The following is a 15656-nucleotide window of genomic DNA, read 5'->3' as shown; positions in this document are numbered from 1 at the left end:
GAATTAAGAGCTGAGGAGAGGCTTTGTGCATTTGTGAGGGTGTGCGCGCATGTTCCTATATGAAAGTAAGCAATCATGTAACTTTTACAAATCATGGTTATCTCTTGTATAACATTGCTGAAGAAATGTGTTTCGGTGACCCCTCCTTTTGGGTACAGGACATCCTCTGCTCAGAGAACTGCAAGGAGCAGAATAGATTCTCAAGCTTAACAAAACTGCTTGCATTTGAAGGTAGTTGTGTTCTAATAGAACAGACGCACAAGGGACAATGAAACAATACTACCAGTTCTAGTTTTACTTAGGAAATGCGAAAATGACTCAACATCAGAAGTATCAAATATACAATTTATAAATACTGAATTTGTCACTATCACCAAATCTAAGAACTGATACATGTGAAACTTCAATTGCATTCATGATCTATTATTTTACTTTCAAGAATATAATTCACGTGTCGTATAACTAAGTGAAACGTTCCTTACCGATGGCTTTTAAACTTCAGCTCAGCTTGGACATATTATTGAAGATATCAAAATTACCTGGAGTAGGTTGCTAGCCTAAGGGAACCTTTCTAATTTCTAATCAACATTGTTTCTAAAATGTGCTGAACAAATACAAATGTAAAATAGAAATAAATTTGGATTTGATGTACTCAATTTTTAATTGGAAATTTAGATATTTAATCCTTTATCACCTAGCTGGACCATCCAAGAAAAGCGGAGTATGTCAGATATGATTCTTGGATGCCAGCTGTAAAAGCTGTTTCATAATTTGTTTGCATTGTACAGAAGAAAAATAAATTTAAAACAAAATCTATGCTAAGTGCATTAAAAAGCTTTCCCTTCTCAACCTGCAACAAAATTGTGTTTATATGAATGTTATTAGAAAGGAGTTTACAGAGATTCCCAGGTATAGATTACCCTTTTAGATTTTCTTTCAGGCAACTTTACTGTTTGGCACAGTGGTACCAAAATAAAACTTAACTATAGTAGACTTAAATGGCTAAAATCTGGTCATATCAATAACATAGCATAATTTTTATAAGGGTTCGAAGGTGGTCTCCTCTGATCACCACCAAAACTATTTGCAAAAAGCCAAAGAACACTGTCATAAATCAAACAAAGATGTGGAACTTTGTAGTCTGCATGAGTTAAAAAGCTTATTAAGAGATCAAAAGTTTCATTTGTGTGCCTTGAAAGGACTTACTATAATTTGAAGATTACCACCCTGCATCAGTACAAGATTTTGATTTCCTGTTGCCCAGTGCATTTGCATTTTTGTTTGAACAGTTAGTGGTAAAAACAGGCTTGCATCATTTATTTCCAACTATAGAACACCTGCAAGAACCCTGCTCCAGTTGGACTGCAAGGCATATTATTGTACACTTCTAATACTCAAAAGTTGCTTGTTACTAATAATACTAGTAGTAGCTGCACATTAGACACAGAGCTGTGATTTTTTTTTAAACAAACCTAAATTATCCATTAGTCTAGGCACAACCAATAGACACAGAATCTGTCCCACAGCAAAGCCAGTGTAAATATTTACTAGCAAGACTGAATTATAGCAGCAACACTGAGCAGTAAGAGAAATGCATGATATAGTGGTGTATGGAATTACTTTGCTTCCTTTTTGGCTTCATCCACACACATCTACTTTAATTCCACAATACTTTATCGTAATTAAGTTTCAAAATTCAGGGCACATTGATTTTACTCTGTGATGTAGGAAAATTCAATGGTTTGATAAAATTTAGATAAATATAACATTCATTTTATGGTATCCCATATAATTATCAAAATATTACAGGATCAAGAAGAGCACTACAATAGAAAGACGTAGCAAACATAATACCTGCACTGTTAGCTACAAAGTTGTGGAATTAAATGGCCATAGCATGATGCAAAAGTTTAGTTTCAATGCTGAGAAATGGTGTGCTGCAATATTAGTACATTAATATTAGTGACTTGCACATCAATGACATTATTGAGCTTTCAAAAAGCAAAATCAGAAATCAAGAAAACAAGGCAACCTCAATCTGAGTTTCAGCAATTTTGCTGGAGTGTTTCTTAACAAAAAAAAACTGCAAAAGTCACATTAATCACCAAACAGAGCAGACCACATCCAAGCCATGATAAATGGCTTGGTGTAAGTATAAATGTAGTGTAGTAGCTCCTCACTATAACATTCGTTGATATAATATGCATTCTTTACAGTCCTTTACCAATTAGAAAAACCAGAACTAACCAGCTCTTGTACAATGCACCCCTTGATACCTGATGCTTTTACATATGGCACCCAAAGGCTGCAGTTTAGAAAGGCTCCACTACTATCACTCTGTTATTGGAACATTTTAATTGCTGTTTTTATTCAAAAGTCTCCCATTTTTTCCTGAGCTGGTCCACTCTACTTTGTGATGATGCTGCCTCCTTCTTATTTGCATTAAGCAGATCAGTAAACGGATCTTGAGCCTTGCCAGGATTGGACGATTGTAATATTCTTTCAAGACCTATGGAAGGCTTTGGTGGGACTAATGGTGGCTCAGGCAAATTTTTTGTTGAACCACCCATCACTGGACTGGAATCAGCCACATTTATACCCGCTTTTCCTGCAGTTTTTGCAAAACTTATACCTCCTAGGCTGGCTGAAATCGTACTTTTCTGAATAAAAGTACCAGACTGAGGGATTACAGGGGGCTGACTGTACAAGTGGTGAAGGGAAGGTGCTGAGTAGTTCCTGTGAGGCATTTGGGGTTGGAAGAAACCTGAACTTGAAGGCAAATAGCTTGAAGCAAAAGCAGATGCTGGAGTTGGAGCAAAATGACTTGCAGAGGGCTGTACTGGAGGAAAGTGAAGAGCTGCTGGCATGGTTTGAGAAAACTGATAAGATGGTGGCTGTGGAAATTGACCGATTGCTGCTGGGCTGGGAGTTGAATATCCTTGTGTTTGGCTGAATTGTAAGGTGGCTGGTGGAGCACTTATCCCAAGGTCAGTTCCTGATGGAGTGAAACCAGTAGGAGCAGGAGCTGAAGACAAGAACGGTGCAGATGTTAATGAACTTTTAGGAGCTGCAGATTGGCTCCCATCAAGACTGGAATTGGCACTCAATGGATCAAGAAGACTTAAAAGATCATTTCTCCTATCCATTTCTACACTGATTTTGATAGGTTTGAGGATATCAACAGCAGATGAACTTAACATAGGATGAGGAGATGAATTCAATGATTGGTTTAAGTCTGGTCCTTGAGGTTTCTTTTCAACTCCAATTGATTCTTGTAATATCTCTGAAGCTGGGCCAGTGCTGAAGACAGGTCTCTCTTGTTTGGAGCTGTCCTGTAATACTGTTGATACTTGATTAACTTCCGGAAATACTGACTGTTTGACTCCTCGACTGACACCTATTGGAGGTGGAAGCACTATTCCTTTCTCTGTTGACTTCCTACCATGAGGCCTTGGGATTGTAATGCTGCCTTGTCCACTTGCAATTATATTGGAAGCAGGTGCTGAACTGTCCCTCTTTAAAGCCTCTGCATCAATCCCAGTGAAGAAACTTTCAAAATGAATGTTGCCAGGCGATGAACTACTAATAGATTTACTATTCAGAGCCATGTCATCTTGACCCACACTGCGTAACTTTGTATGAGGCAGAGTATGATGCAGTCCTACTGACATGGTCTTGCTCTTCTCAGCTGAAGTCATTACTTTCCACTACAAAGGGGCACACAAGAATAAAATAAACATTTTTATATCGTAACAGTGCCCTAGTTGAATAGGGCTTTGAGAGGTTACATGCATCTAGAAACAAGTTACATTGCATTAATTGATTTAAGTTCTCTGGGTACTACTGTAGATTACAAAAATGCAGTCAATAATGTTTTATGGGGTGGCCATATTATCAAGCTGTTTTTAATTATCATTAACGGCTCAGGATTTTGACTGACATAAACCATAACGGTTCAAAATATGGGCTTGTTTCTTTGTATGATAACATGAATAAATTTCATTTATTCATTTCCAGCATTGCTGAAAAAAACATTTACGAGGTATCAGCCTGTTCAGCATGTCAAACTTGACAAGAACATGGCTAGATTACCTCTTCACTCATAAGCTACTTGAAACTAAATGGAATGGACTTTTAAACAAAGTAAAGGTGCACTTTTGACAAGAAGCTACTGCTGCCCAGAAAATATAACCACGGTCTTTTTTAAGTTCTCCTTTCAGTAACCAGCTCATCCAGTTATGGAGCAGAGCCGAAAAGGGAGGAAAAGGCAGGAAAAGGGAGAGGGATGGAGGGAAGGAGGTGAAGAGGAGAAGGGCCGGGGGGGGGGGGAAGAGGAGAAGGGACGGGGGGGTGAAGAGGAGAAGGGACGGGGCGGGGGAAGAGGAGAAGGGAAGGGGGGGGGAGAAGAGGAGAAGGGACGGGGGGGGGGGGGGAGAAGAGGAGAAGGGACGGGGGGGGGGGAGAAGAGGAGAAGGGACGGGGGGGGAAGAGGAGAAGGGACGGGGGGGGGGAGAGGAGAAGGGATGGGGGGGGTGAAGAGGAGAAGGGACGGGGGGGGTGAAGAGGAGAAGGGACGGGGGGAGTGAAGAGGAGAAGGGACGGTGCGGGGGAAGAGGAGAAGGGACGGGGGGGGGGGGGGGAGAGGAGAAGGGACGGGGGGGGAAGAGGAGAAGGGACGGGGGGGGGGGGGGAAGAGGAGAAGGGACGGGGGGGGGGGGGAAGAGGAGAAGGGACGGGGGGGTGAAGAGGAGAAGGTACGGGGGGGTGAAGAGGAGAAGGTACGGGGGGGTGAAGAGGAGAAGGTACGGGGGGGTGAAGAGGAGAAGGGACAGGGGGGGGTGAAGAGGAGAAGGGACGGGGGGTGAAGAGGAGAAGGGACGGGAGGTGAAGAGGAGAAGGGACGGGGGGGAAGAGGAGAAGGGACGGGGGGTGAAGAGGAGAAGGGACGGGGGGGGGAAGAGGAGAAGGGACGGGGGGGAAGAGGAGAAGGGACGGGGGGGAAGAGGAGAAGAAGGGACGGGGGGGAAGCGGAGAAGGGACGGGGGGGAAGAGGAGAAGGGACGGGGGGGAAGAGGAGAAGGGACGGGGGGGAAGAGGAGAAGGGACGGGGGGGAAGAGGAGAAGGGACGGGGGGGAAGAGGAGAAGGGACGGGGGGAAGAGGAGAAGGGACGGGGGGGAAGAGGAGAAGGGACGGGGGGGAAGAGGAGAAGGGACGGGGGGGAAGAGGAGAAGGGACGCGGGGGGAAGAGGAGAAGAGACGGGGCACTGGGTGGGAGGGGGAAGAGGAGAAGGGACGGGTGGGGGGCAACAGGAGAACGGACGGGGGTAAGAGGAGAAGGGACGGGGGGGGGGGAAGAGGAGAAGGGACGGGGGAAAGGAAGGAGAAGGGACGGGGGGAAAAGAAGGAGAAGGGACGGGGGGAAAAGAAGGAGAAGGGACGGGGAGAAAGAGAGGAGAAGGGACGGGGAGAAAGAGAGGAGAAGGGACGGGGAGAAAGAGAGGAGAAGGGACGGGGAGAAAGAGAGGAGAAGGGACGGGGAGAAAGAGAGGAGAAGGGACGGGGAGAAAGAGAGGAGAAGGGACGGGGAGGGGGGAGGGAAGAGGAGAAGAGACGTGGGGGGGGTAAGGAGAAGGGACGGGGGGAAGGAGAAGGGACGGGGGGGGTAAGGAGAAGGGACGGGGGGGGGTAAGGAGAAGGGACGGGGGGGGGGTAAGGACAAGGGACGGGGGGAAGGACAAGGGACGGGGGAGGAAGGACAAGGGACGGGGGAGGAAGGACAAGGGACGGGGGAGGAAGGACAAGGGACGGGGGAGGAAGGACAAGGGACGGGGGAGGAAGGACAAGGGACGGGGGAGGAAGGACAAGGGACGGGGGAGGAAGGACAAGGGACGGGGGGGGAAGGACAAGGGACGGGGGGGGAAGGACAAGGGACGGGGGGGGAAGGACAAGGGACGGGGGGGGGGAGGACAAGGGACGGGGGGGAAGGACAAGGGACGGGGGGGGAAGGACAAGGGACGGGGGGAAGGACAAGGGACGGGGGGAAGGACAAGGGACGGGGGGGAAGGACAAGGGATGGGGGGGAAGGAGAAGGGACGGGGGGGGAAGGAGAAGGGACGGGGGGGGGGGGAAGGAGAAGGGACGGGGGGGGGGGAAGGAGAAGGGACGGGGGGGAAGGAGAAGGGACGGGGGGGAAGGAGAAGGGACGGGGGGGAAGGAGAAGGGACGGGGGGGGGAAGGAGAAGGGACGGGTGAAGGAGAAGTGACGGGGGGGAAGGAGAAGTGACGGGGGGGAAGGAGAAGGGACGGGGGGGAAGGAGAAGGGACGGGGGGGAAGGAGAAGGGACGGGGGGGAAGGAGAAGGGACGGGGGGGAAGGAGAAGGGACGGGGGGGAAGGAGAAGGGACGGGGGGGGAAGGAGAAGGGACAGGGGGGAAGGAGAAGGGACGGGGGGGAAGGAGAAGGGACGGGGGGAGGAGAAGGGACGGGCGGGGGGGGGGGGGGGAGAAGAGGAAAGGGACAGGGGGGGAGAGGAGAAGGGATGGGGGGGGGAGGAAGAGGAGAAGGGATGGGGGGGGGAAAGAGGAGAAGAGACGAGGGACGGGGGGGGGGGGGGAAGAGGAGAAGGGACGGGGGTGGGGGAAGAGGAGAAGAGGCGGGGGGGGGAAGAGGAGATGGGACGGGGGGGGGGGGGGAAGAGGAGAAGGGACGGGGGGGAGAAGAGGAGAAGGGACGGGGGGGGGGGGAAGAGGAGAAGAGACGGGGGGGGGTGGTAAGGAGAAGGGACGGGGGAAAGGAGAAGGGACGGGGGAAAGGAGAAGGGACGGGGGAAGAGGAGAAGGAACGGGGGGGAAGGAGAAGGGACGGGTGGGAGGGGGGGGAGAGGAGAAGGAACGGGGGGGGAGAGGAGAAGGAACGGGGAGGAAGAGGAGAAGGGACGGGGGGGAAGAGGAGAAGGGACGGGGGGGGAAGAGGAGAAAGGACGGGGGGGAAGAGGAGAAAGGACGGGGGGGAAGAGGAGAAGGGACGGGGGGGAAGAGGAGAAGGGACGGGGGGGAAGGAGAAGGGACGGGGGTGAGGGAAGAGGAGAAGGGACGGGGGTGGGGGAAGAGGAGAAGGGACGGGGGTGGGGGAAGAGGAGAAGGGACGGGGGTGGGGGAAGAGGAGAAGGGACGGGGGTGGGGGAAGAGGAGAAGGGACGGGGGTGGGGGAAGAGGAGAATGGACGGGGGTGGGGGAAGAGGAGAAGGGACGGGGGTGGGTGAAGAGGAGAAGGGACGGGGATGGGGGAAGAGGAGAAGGGACGGCGTGGGGGGGGGAAAGAGGAGAAGGGACGGGGGAGAGAAGAGGAGAAGGGACGGGGGGGAGAAGAGGAGAAGGGACGGGGGGGAGAAGAGGAGAAGGGACGGGGGGGGGGGGGGGGAAGAGGAGAAGGGACGGGGGGGAAGAGGAGAAGGGACAGGGGGGAAGAGGAGAAGGGACAGGGGGGGAAGAGGAGAAGGTGCGGAGGGGGGGGGAAGAGGAGAAGAGACGGGGCACTGGGTGGGAGGGGGAAGAGGAGAAAGGACGGGTGGGGGGCAACAGGAGAACGGACGGGGGGAAAGGAAGGAGAAGGGACGGGGGGAAAAGAAGGAGAAGGGACGCGGGGAAAGAGGAGAAGAGACAGGGGAGAAAGAGAGGAGAAGGGACGGGGGGGGGAAAAGGAGAAGAGACGGGGGGAAAGGAGAAGGGACGGGGGAAAGGAGAAGGGACAGGGGAAAGGAGAAGGGACAGGGGAAAGGAGAAGGGACAGGGGAAAGGAGAAGGGACGGGGGGGAAGGAGAAGGGACGGGGGGGGGGGGGAGGAGAAGGGACGGCAGGGGGGAGGAGAAGGGACGGCGGGGGGGGGGGGGGGAAGAGGAGAGGGGGGAGAGGAGAAGGGACGGGGGGGAGAAGAGGAGAAGGGACGGTGGGGGGGAAAGAGGAGAAGGGACGGAGGGGGGGGGAAAGAGGAGAAGGGACGTGGGGGGGGGGAAAGAGGAGAAGGGACGGGGGGAAAGAGGAGAAGGGACGGGGGGAAAGAGGAGAAGGGACGGGGGGAAAGAGGAGAAGGGACGGGGGGAAAGAGGAGAAGGGACGGGGGGAAAGAGGGGAAGGGACGGGGGGGAAAGAGGGGAAGGGACGGGGGGGAAAGAGGGGAAGGGACGGGGGGGAAAGAGGAGAAGGGACGGGGGGGAAAGAGGAGAAGGGACGGGGGGAAGAGGGGAAGGGACGGGGGGGGGGAAGTGGAGAAGGGACGGGGGGGGGGGAAGTGGAGAAGGGACGGGGGGGGGGGAAGTGGAGAAGGGACGGGGGGGGGGAAGTGGAGAAGGGACGGGGGGGAAGAGGAGAAGGGACGGGGGGGGGGAAGAGGAGAAGGGACGGGGCACTGGGTGGGAGGGGGAAGAGGAGAAGGGATGGGTGGGGGGCAACAGGAGAACGGACGGGGGGGGAAGAGGAGAAGGGACGGGGGGGGGGAAGAGGAGAAGGGACGGGGGTAAAGAGGAGAAGGGACTGGGCGGGAAAGAGGAGAAGGGACGGGGGGGGGGGGAAGAGGAGAAGGGACGGGGGGGGGAAAGAGGAGAAGGGACGGAGGGGGGGGAAGAGGAGAAGGGACGGAGGGGGGGGAAGAGGAGAAGGGACGTGGGGGGAAGAGGAGAAGGGACGTGGGGGGAAGAGGAGAAGGGACGGGGGGGGAAGAGGAGAAGGGACGGGGGGGGAAGAGGAGAAGGGACGGGGGGGAAGAGGAGAAGGGACGGGGGGGGGGGGAGAGGAGAAGGGACGGGGGGGGAAGAGGAGAAGGGACGGGGGCGGGGGGGGGAAGAGGAGAAGGGAAGGGGGGGGGGAAAAGAGGAGAAGGGACGGGGAGGAAGAGGAGAAGGGACGGGGGGGAAGAGGAGAAGGGACGGGGGGGAAGAGGAGAAGGGACGGGGGGGAAGAGGAGAAGGGACGGGGCACTGGGTGGGAGGGGGAAGAGGAGAAGGGACGGGTGGGGGGGCAACAGGAGAACGGATGGGGGGGAAGAGGAGAAGGGACGGGGGGGGAAGAGGAGAAGGGACGGGGGGAAAGAGGAGAAGGGATGGGGCGGGAAAGAGGAGAAGGGACGGGGGGGAAGAGGAGAAGGGACAGGGGGGAAGAGGAGAAGGGACAGGGGGGGAAGAGGAGAAGGTGCGGGGGGGGAGGGGGAAGAGGAGAAGAGACGGGGCACTGGGTGGGAGGGGGAAGAGGAGAAAAGACGGGTGGGGGGCAACAGGAGAACGGACGGGGGGAAAGGAAGGAGAAGGGACGGGGGGGAAGGAGAAGGGACGGGGGGAGGAGAAGGGACGGGCGGGGGGGGGGGGGGAGAGGAAAGGGACAGGGGGGAGAGGAGAAGGGATGGGGGGGGGGGAAGAGGAGAAGGGATGGGGGGGGGAAGAGGAGAAGAGACGAGGGACGGGGGGGGGGGAAAGAGGAGAAGGGACGGGGGTGGGGGAAGAGGAGAAGGGGCGGGGGGGGAAGAGGAGAAGGGACGGAGGGGGGGGAAGAGGAGAAGGGACGGGGGGGAGAAGAGGAGAAGGGACGGGGGGGGAGAAGAGGAGAAGGGACGGGGGGGGGGGGGAAAGAGGAGAAGAGACGGGGGGGGGGTAAGGAGAAGGGACGGGGGAAAGGAGAAGGGACGGGGGAAAGGAGAAGGGACGGGGGAAGAGGACAAGGGACGGGGGAAGAGGACAAGGGACGGGGGAAGAGGACAAGGGACGGGGGAAGAGGACAAGGGACGGGGGAAGAGGACAAGGGACGGGGGAAGAGGACAAGGGACGGGGGAAGAGGACAAGGGACGGGGGAAGAGGACAAGGGACGGGGGGGAAGGACAAGGGACGGGGGGGGAAGGACAAGGGACGGGGGGGAAGGACAAGGGACAGGGGGGGAAGGACAAGGGACGGGGGGGGAAGGACAAGGGACGGGGGGGGAAGGACAAGGGACGGGGGGGAAGGCGAAGGGACGGGGGGGAAGGAGAAGGGACGGGGGGGAAGGAGAAGGGACGGGGGGGGAAGGAGAAGGGACGGGGGGGGAAGGAGAAGGGACGGGGGGGGAAGGAGAAGGGACGGGGGGGGGGGGAAGGAGAAGGGACGGGGGGGAAGGAGAAGGGACGGGGGGGAAGGAGAAGGGACGGGGGGGAAGGAGAAGGGACGGGGGGGAAGGAGAAGGGACGGGGGGGAAGGAGAAGGGACGGGGGGGAAGGAGAAGGGACGGGGGGGAAGGAGAAGGGACGGGGGGGAAGGAGAAGGGACGGGGGGGAAGGAGAAGGGACGGGCGGGAGGGGGGGGGAGAGGAAAGGGACAGGGGGGAGAGGAGAAGGGATGGGGGGGGGGAAAGAGGAGAAGGGATGGGGGGGGGAAAGAGGAGAAGAGACGAGGGACGGGGGGGGGAGAAGAGGAGAAGGGACGGGGGTGGGGGAAGAGGAGAAGGGGCGGGGGGGGAAGAGGAGATGGGACGGGGGGGGGGGAAGAGGAGAAGGGACGGGGGGGGGGGAAGAGGAGAAGGGACGGGGGGGGGGAAGAGGAGAAGGGACGGGGGGGGGGGGAAGAGGAGAAGGGGGGGGGGGGGGGAAGAGGAGAAGGGGGGGGGGGGGAAGAGGAGAAGGGACGGGGGGGAAGAGGAGAAGGGACGGGGGGGAAGAGGAGAAGGAACGGGGGGGAAGGAAAAGGGACGGGTGGGAGGGGGGGGAGAGGAGAAGGAACGGGGGGGGGGAGAGGAGAAGGAACGGGGGGGAAGGAGAAGGGACGGGTGGGAGGGGGTGGAGAGGAGAAGGGACAGGGGGAGAGGAGAAGGGATGGGTGGGAAGGAGAAGTGACGGCGGGGGGGGAGAGGAGAGGGGGGAGAGGAGAAGGGACGGGGGGGAAGAGGAGAAGGGACGGGGGGGAAGAGGAGAAGGGACGGGGGGGAAGAGGAGAAGGGACGGGGGGGAAGAGGAGAAGGAACGGGGGGGAAGAGGAGAAGGAACGGGGGGGAAGGAAAAGGGACGGGTGGGAGGGGGGGGGAGAGGAGAAGGAACGGGGGGGGGGGAGAGGAGAAGGAACGGGGGGGAAGGAGAAGGGACGGGTGGGAGGGGGTGAGAGGAGAAGGGACAGGGGGAGAGGAGAAGGGATGGGGGGGAAGGAGAAGGGACGGCGGGGGGGGAGAGGAGAGGGGGGAGAGGAGAAGGGACGGGGGGGAAGAGGAGAAGGGACGGGGGGGAAGAGGAGAAGGGACGGGGGGGAAGAGGAGAAGGGACGGGGGGGGAAGAGGAGAAGGGACGGGGGGGAAGAGGAGAAGGGACGGGGGGGAAGAGGAGAAGGGACGGGGGGGAAGAGGAGAAGGGACGGGGGGGAAGAGGAGAAGGGACGGGGGGGAAGAGGAGAAGGGACGGGGGGGAAGAGGAGAAGGGACGGGGGGGAAGGAGAAGGGACGGGGGTGGGGGAAGAGGAGAAGGGACGGGGGTGGGGGAAGAGGAGAAGGGACGGGGGTGGGGGAAGAGGAGAAGGTACGGAGGTGGGGGAAGAGGAGAAGGGACAGGGGTGGGGGAAGAGGAGAAGGGACAGGGGTGGGGGAAGAGGAGAAGGGACGGGGGTGGGGGAAGAGGAGAAGGGACGGGGGTGGGGGAAGAGGAGAATGGACGGGGGTGGGGGAAGAGGAGAAGGGACGGGGGTGGGTGAAGAGGAGAAGGGACGGGGGTGGGGGAAGAGGAGAAGGGACGGCGTGGGGGGGGGGAAGAGGAGAAGGGACGGGGGAGAGAAGAGGAGAAGGGACGGGGGGGAGAAGAGGAGAAGGGACGGGGGGGAGAAGAGGAGAAGGGACGGGGGGGAGAAGAGGAGAAGGGACGGGGGGGGGGGAGAGGAGAAGGGACGGGGGGGAAGAGGAGAAGGGACAGGGGGGGAAGAGGAGAAGGGACAGGGGGGGAAGAGGAGAAGGGACGGGGGTGGGGGAAGAGGAGAAGGGACGGGGGTGGGGGAAGAGGAGAAGGGACGGGGGGGGAAAAAAGAGGAGAAGGGACGGGGGGGGAAAAAAGAGGAGAAGGGACGGGGGGGACAAGAGGAGAAGGGACGGGGGGGGGGAGAGGAGAAGGGACGGGGGGGGGGAAGAGGAGAAGGGACGGGGGGGAAGAGGAGAAGGGACGGGGGGGAAGAGGAGAAGGGACGGGGGGGAAGAGGAGAAGGGACGGGGGGGAAGAGGAGAAGGGACGGGGGGGAAGAGGAGAAGGGACGGGGGGGGAAGAGGAGAAGGGACGGGGGGGAAGAGGAGAAGGGACGGGGGGGGGGGGGGGGGGGAGAGGAGAAGGGATGGGGGGGGGGGAAAGAGGAGAAGAGACAGGGGGGAAGAGGAGAAGGGACGGGGGGGAAGAGGAGAAGGGACGGGGGGGGGGGGGGGAGAGGAGAAGGGACGGGGGGGGAAAAAAGAGGAGAAGGGACGGGGGGGACAAGAGGAGAAGGGACGGGGGGGGGGAGAGGAGAAGGGACGGGGGGGGGGGAAGAGGAGAAGGGACGGGGGGGAAGAGGAGAAGGGACGGGGGGGAAGAGGAGAAGGGACGGGGGGGAAGAGGAGAAGGGACGGGGGGGAAGAGGAGAAGGGACGGGGGGGAAGAGGAGAAGGGACGGGGGGGAAGAGGAGAAGGGACGGGGGGGAAGAGGAGAAGGGACGGGGGGGGGGGGGGGGAGAGGAGAAGGGATGGGGGGGGGGGGAAAGAGGAGAAGAGACAGGGGGGAAGAGGAGAAGGGACGGGGGGGAAGAGGAGAAGGGACGGGGGGGGGGGGGGGGAGAGGAGAAGGGATGGGGGGGGGGGAAAAGAGGAGAAGGGACGGGGGGGAAGAGGAGAAGGGACGGGGGGGAAGAGGAGAAGGGACGGGGGGGGGGCGGAGAGGAGAAGGGACGGGGGGGGGGGAAAGAGGAGAAGGGACGGGGGGGAAGAGGAGAAGGGACGGGGGGGAAGAGGAGAAGGGACGGGGGGGAAGAGGAGAAGGGACGGGGGGGAAGAGGAGAAGGGACGGGGGGGAAGAGGAGAAGGGACGGGGGGAAAGAGGAGAAGGGACGGGGGGAAAGAGGAGAAGGGACGGGGGGAAAGAGGAGAAGGGACGGGGGGAAAGAGGAGAAGGGACGGGGGGAAAGAGGAGAAGGGACGGGGGGAAAGAGGAGAAGGGACGGGGGGAAAGAGGAGAAGGGACGGGGGGAAAGAGGAGAAGGGACGGGGGGAAAGAGGAGAAGGGACGGGGGGAAAGAGGAGAAGGGACGGGGGGAAAGAGGAGAAGGGACGGGGGGAAAGAGGAGAAGGGACGGGGGGGGAAAGAGGAGAAGGGACGGGTAGGAAGAGGAGAAGGGACGGGTAGGAAGAGGAGAAGGGACGGGGGGAAAGAGGAGAAGGGACGGGGGGAAAGAGGAGAAGGGACGGGGGGAAAGAGGAGAAGGGAGGGGGGGAAAGAGGAGAAGGGACGGGGGGGGAAAGAGGAGAAGGGACGGGGGGGGAAAGAGGAGAAGGGACGGGGGGGGAAAGAGGAGAAGGGACGGGGGGGGAAGAGGAGAAGGGACGGGGGGGGAAAGAGAAGAAGGGACGGGGGGGGAAAGAGGAGAAGGGACGGGGGGGGAAAGAGGAGAAGGGACGGGGGGGGAAAGAGGAGAAGGGACGGGGGGGGAAAGAGGAGAAGGGACGGGTAGGAAGAGGAGAAGGGATGGGTAGGAAGAGGAGAAGGGACGGGGGGAAAGAGGAGAAGGGACGGGGGGAAAGAGGAGAAGGGACGGGGGGAAAGAGGAGAAGGGACGGGGGGGAAAGAGGAGAAGGGACGGGGGGTGGGAAGAGGAGAAGGGACGGGGGTGGGGGAAGAGGAGAAGGGACGGGGGGGGAAGAGGAGAAGGGACGGGGGGGTAAAGGGGAGAAGGGACGGGGGGAAAGAGGGGAAGGGACGGGGGGAAAGAGGGGAAGGGACGGGGGGAAAGAGGAGAAGGGACGGGGGGAAAGAGGAGAAGGGACGGGGGGGGAAGAGGAGAAGGGACGGGGGGGGAAGAGGAGAAGGGACGGGGGGGGAAGAGGAGAAGGGACGGGGGGGGGAAGCGGAGAAGGTGCAGGGGGGGGGAAGAGGAGAAGGGACGGGGGGAAAGGAAGGAGAAGGGACGGGGGGAAAAGAAGGAGAAGGGACGGGGGGAAAGAGGAGAAGAGACGGGGGAGAAAGAGAGGAGAAGGGACGGGGGGGGGAGGAAAGAGGAGAAGAGACGGGGGGACGGGGGGGGGAAGGAGAAGAGACGGGGGGAAGGAGAAGGGACTGGGGGGAAGAAGAAGGGACAGGGGGGGGAAGGACAAGGGACAGGGGGGGAAGGACAAGGGACAGGGGGGGAAGGACAAGGGACAGGGGGAGGAAGGACAAGGGACAGGGGGGGAAGGACAAGGGACAGGGGGGGAAGGACAAGGGACAGGGGGGGAAGGACAAGGGACGGGGGAAGGAGAAGGGACGGGGGGGAAGGAGAAGGTATGGGGGGAAGGAGAAGGGACGGGGGTGGAAGGAGAAGGGACAGGGGGAAAGAGGAGAAGGGACGGGGGGAAAGAGGAGAAGGGACGGGGGGGCGGGGGTAGGGAAGAAGGAGAAGGGACGGGGGGTGGGGGAAGAAGGAGAAGGGACGGGGGGGAAGAAGGAGAAGGGACTGGGGGAAAGAGGAGAAGGGACGGGGGGGGGGAGGGAAGAAGGAGAAGGGACGGGGGGTGGGGGAAGAAGGAGAAGGGACGGGGGGGAAGAAGGAGAAGGGACGGGGGGGAAGAAGGAGAAGGGACTGGGGGAAAGAGGAGAAGGGACGGGGGGTAAGGAGAAGGGACGGGGAGGGTTGGGAGGGAAGATGGACGTGGGGCTAAGATGAACAAACTCTGGGGGTGAATGGATAGTTGAGGCTTGGGGAATGGATAGAAAGGGGTGGGGATTGGAAAGACAGAGGGCGTTGGGGAACTGATGGGGAGGTTGATTCAATCAAAAAGAGGTGAGTCGAGGGGACATGGCAAGAGTCAGAGTTTCATGCGACAATGTGATTAAGGAATGAGATCGGGGAATAAAGTGAAAAATTCTAATTAAAGACGATGTGGCTGGTCAAGTGAACTGCTTGCAACTGCAAAATGGACTGTTCAAACAACGTGCAAGTAGATCCCTTACAATCATTCACAAGATTAGGACTTCTCACTGGATTTATTAAAGATCATTCATTTTGAACAAAACGTTCCATTCACAAGGTGTTTGTAATAGTGGGGCAAACTCTCATCCTTACAGTCACTGTATATTGTGTGAAGAATGGTCAGCAAGGGTGGGGCAAAGACTCTTAGTGTGTTCCACTTTGTAAGGTCAGGTTCCTCAGCTGAGGGATCTTCTCCCTCCACTCATCCCAAAGCAGCACGGTGGCTCAGTGGTTAGCACTGCTGCCTCATAGCACCAGGGACCCGGGTTCAATTCCAACCTCAGGTGACAGTCTCTGTGGAGTTTGCATGTTCTCCGTGTCTACATGGGGTTTCCTCCAGGTGCTCCGGTTTCCTTCCACAGTCCACAAAGATGTGCAGCCTAGGTGGATTAGCCATGGGAAATGTAGGGTTATTGGATTGTTGTTGAGTGGGATGCTTTTCAGAGGATTGGTGAGGACTCAAATGGGCCAAATGGCCTGCTCC

General features: G+C 58.4%; 1 protein-coding gene across 6 annotated transcripts in view; it reads right to left on the bottom strand.

Moving 5' to 3' along the window:
* Nucleotides 1-1729: 1729 nt before the first annotated feature.
* dennd1a (DENN/MADD domain containing 1A) overlaps nucleotides 1730-15656 on the bottom strand; it is a 533820-nt gene continuing 519893 nt past the window's right edge. For all 6 annotated transcript variants that reach the window (XM_087998441.1, XM_043720136.2, XM_043720139.2 and 3 more), the window contains one exon: nucleotides 1730-3707. In XM_087998441.1, coding sequence (XP_087854567.1) covers nucleotides 2367-3707 — 1341 coding nt within the window. In that variant the 3' untranslated portion in view covers nucleotides 1730-2366. The remainder of the gene's footprint in view (nucleotides 3708-15656) is intronic.

This window comes from Chiloscyllium plagiosum, unplaced genomic scaffold, assembly GCF_037043375.1.
Source record: "Chiloscyllium plagiosum isolate Xiang-an unplaced genomic scaffold, Cpla_swu_hap1 HiC_scaffold_21, whole genome shotgun sequence".
Classification (NCBI taxonomy): domain Eukaryota; kingdom Metazoa; phylum Chordata; class Chondrichthyes; order Orectolobiformes; family Hemiscylliidae; genus Chiloscyllium; species Chiloscyllium plagiosum.
Note: the sequence above shows the minus strand (reverse complement) of the source record. Positions and strands in the feature narration are given on the sequence as shown.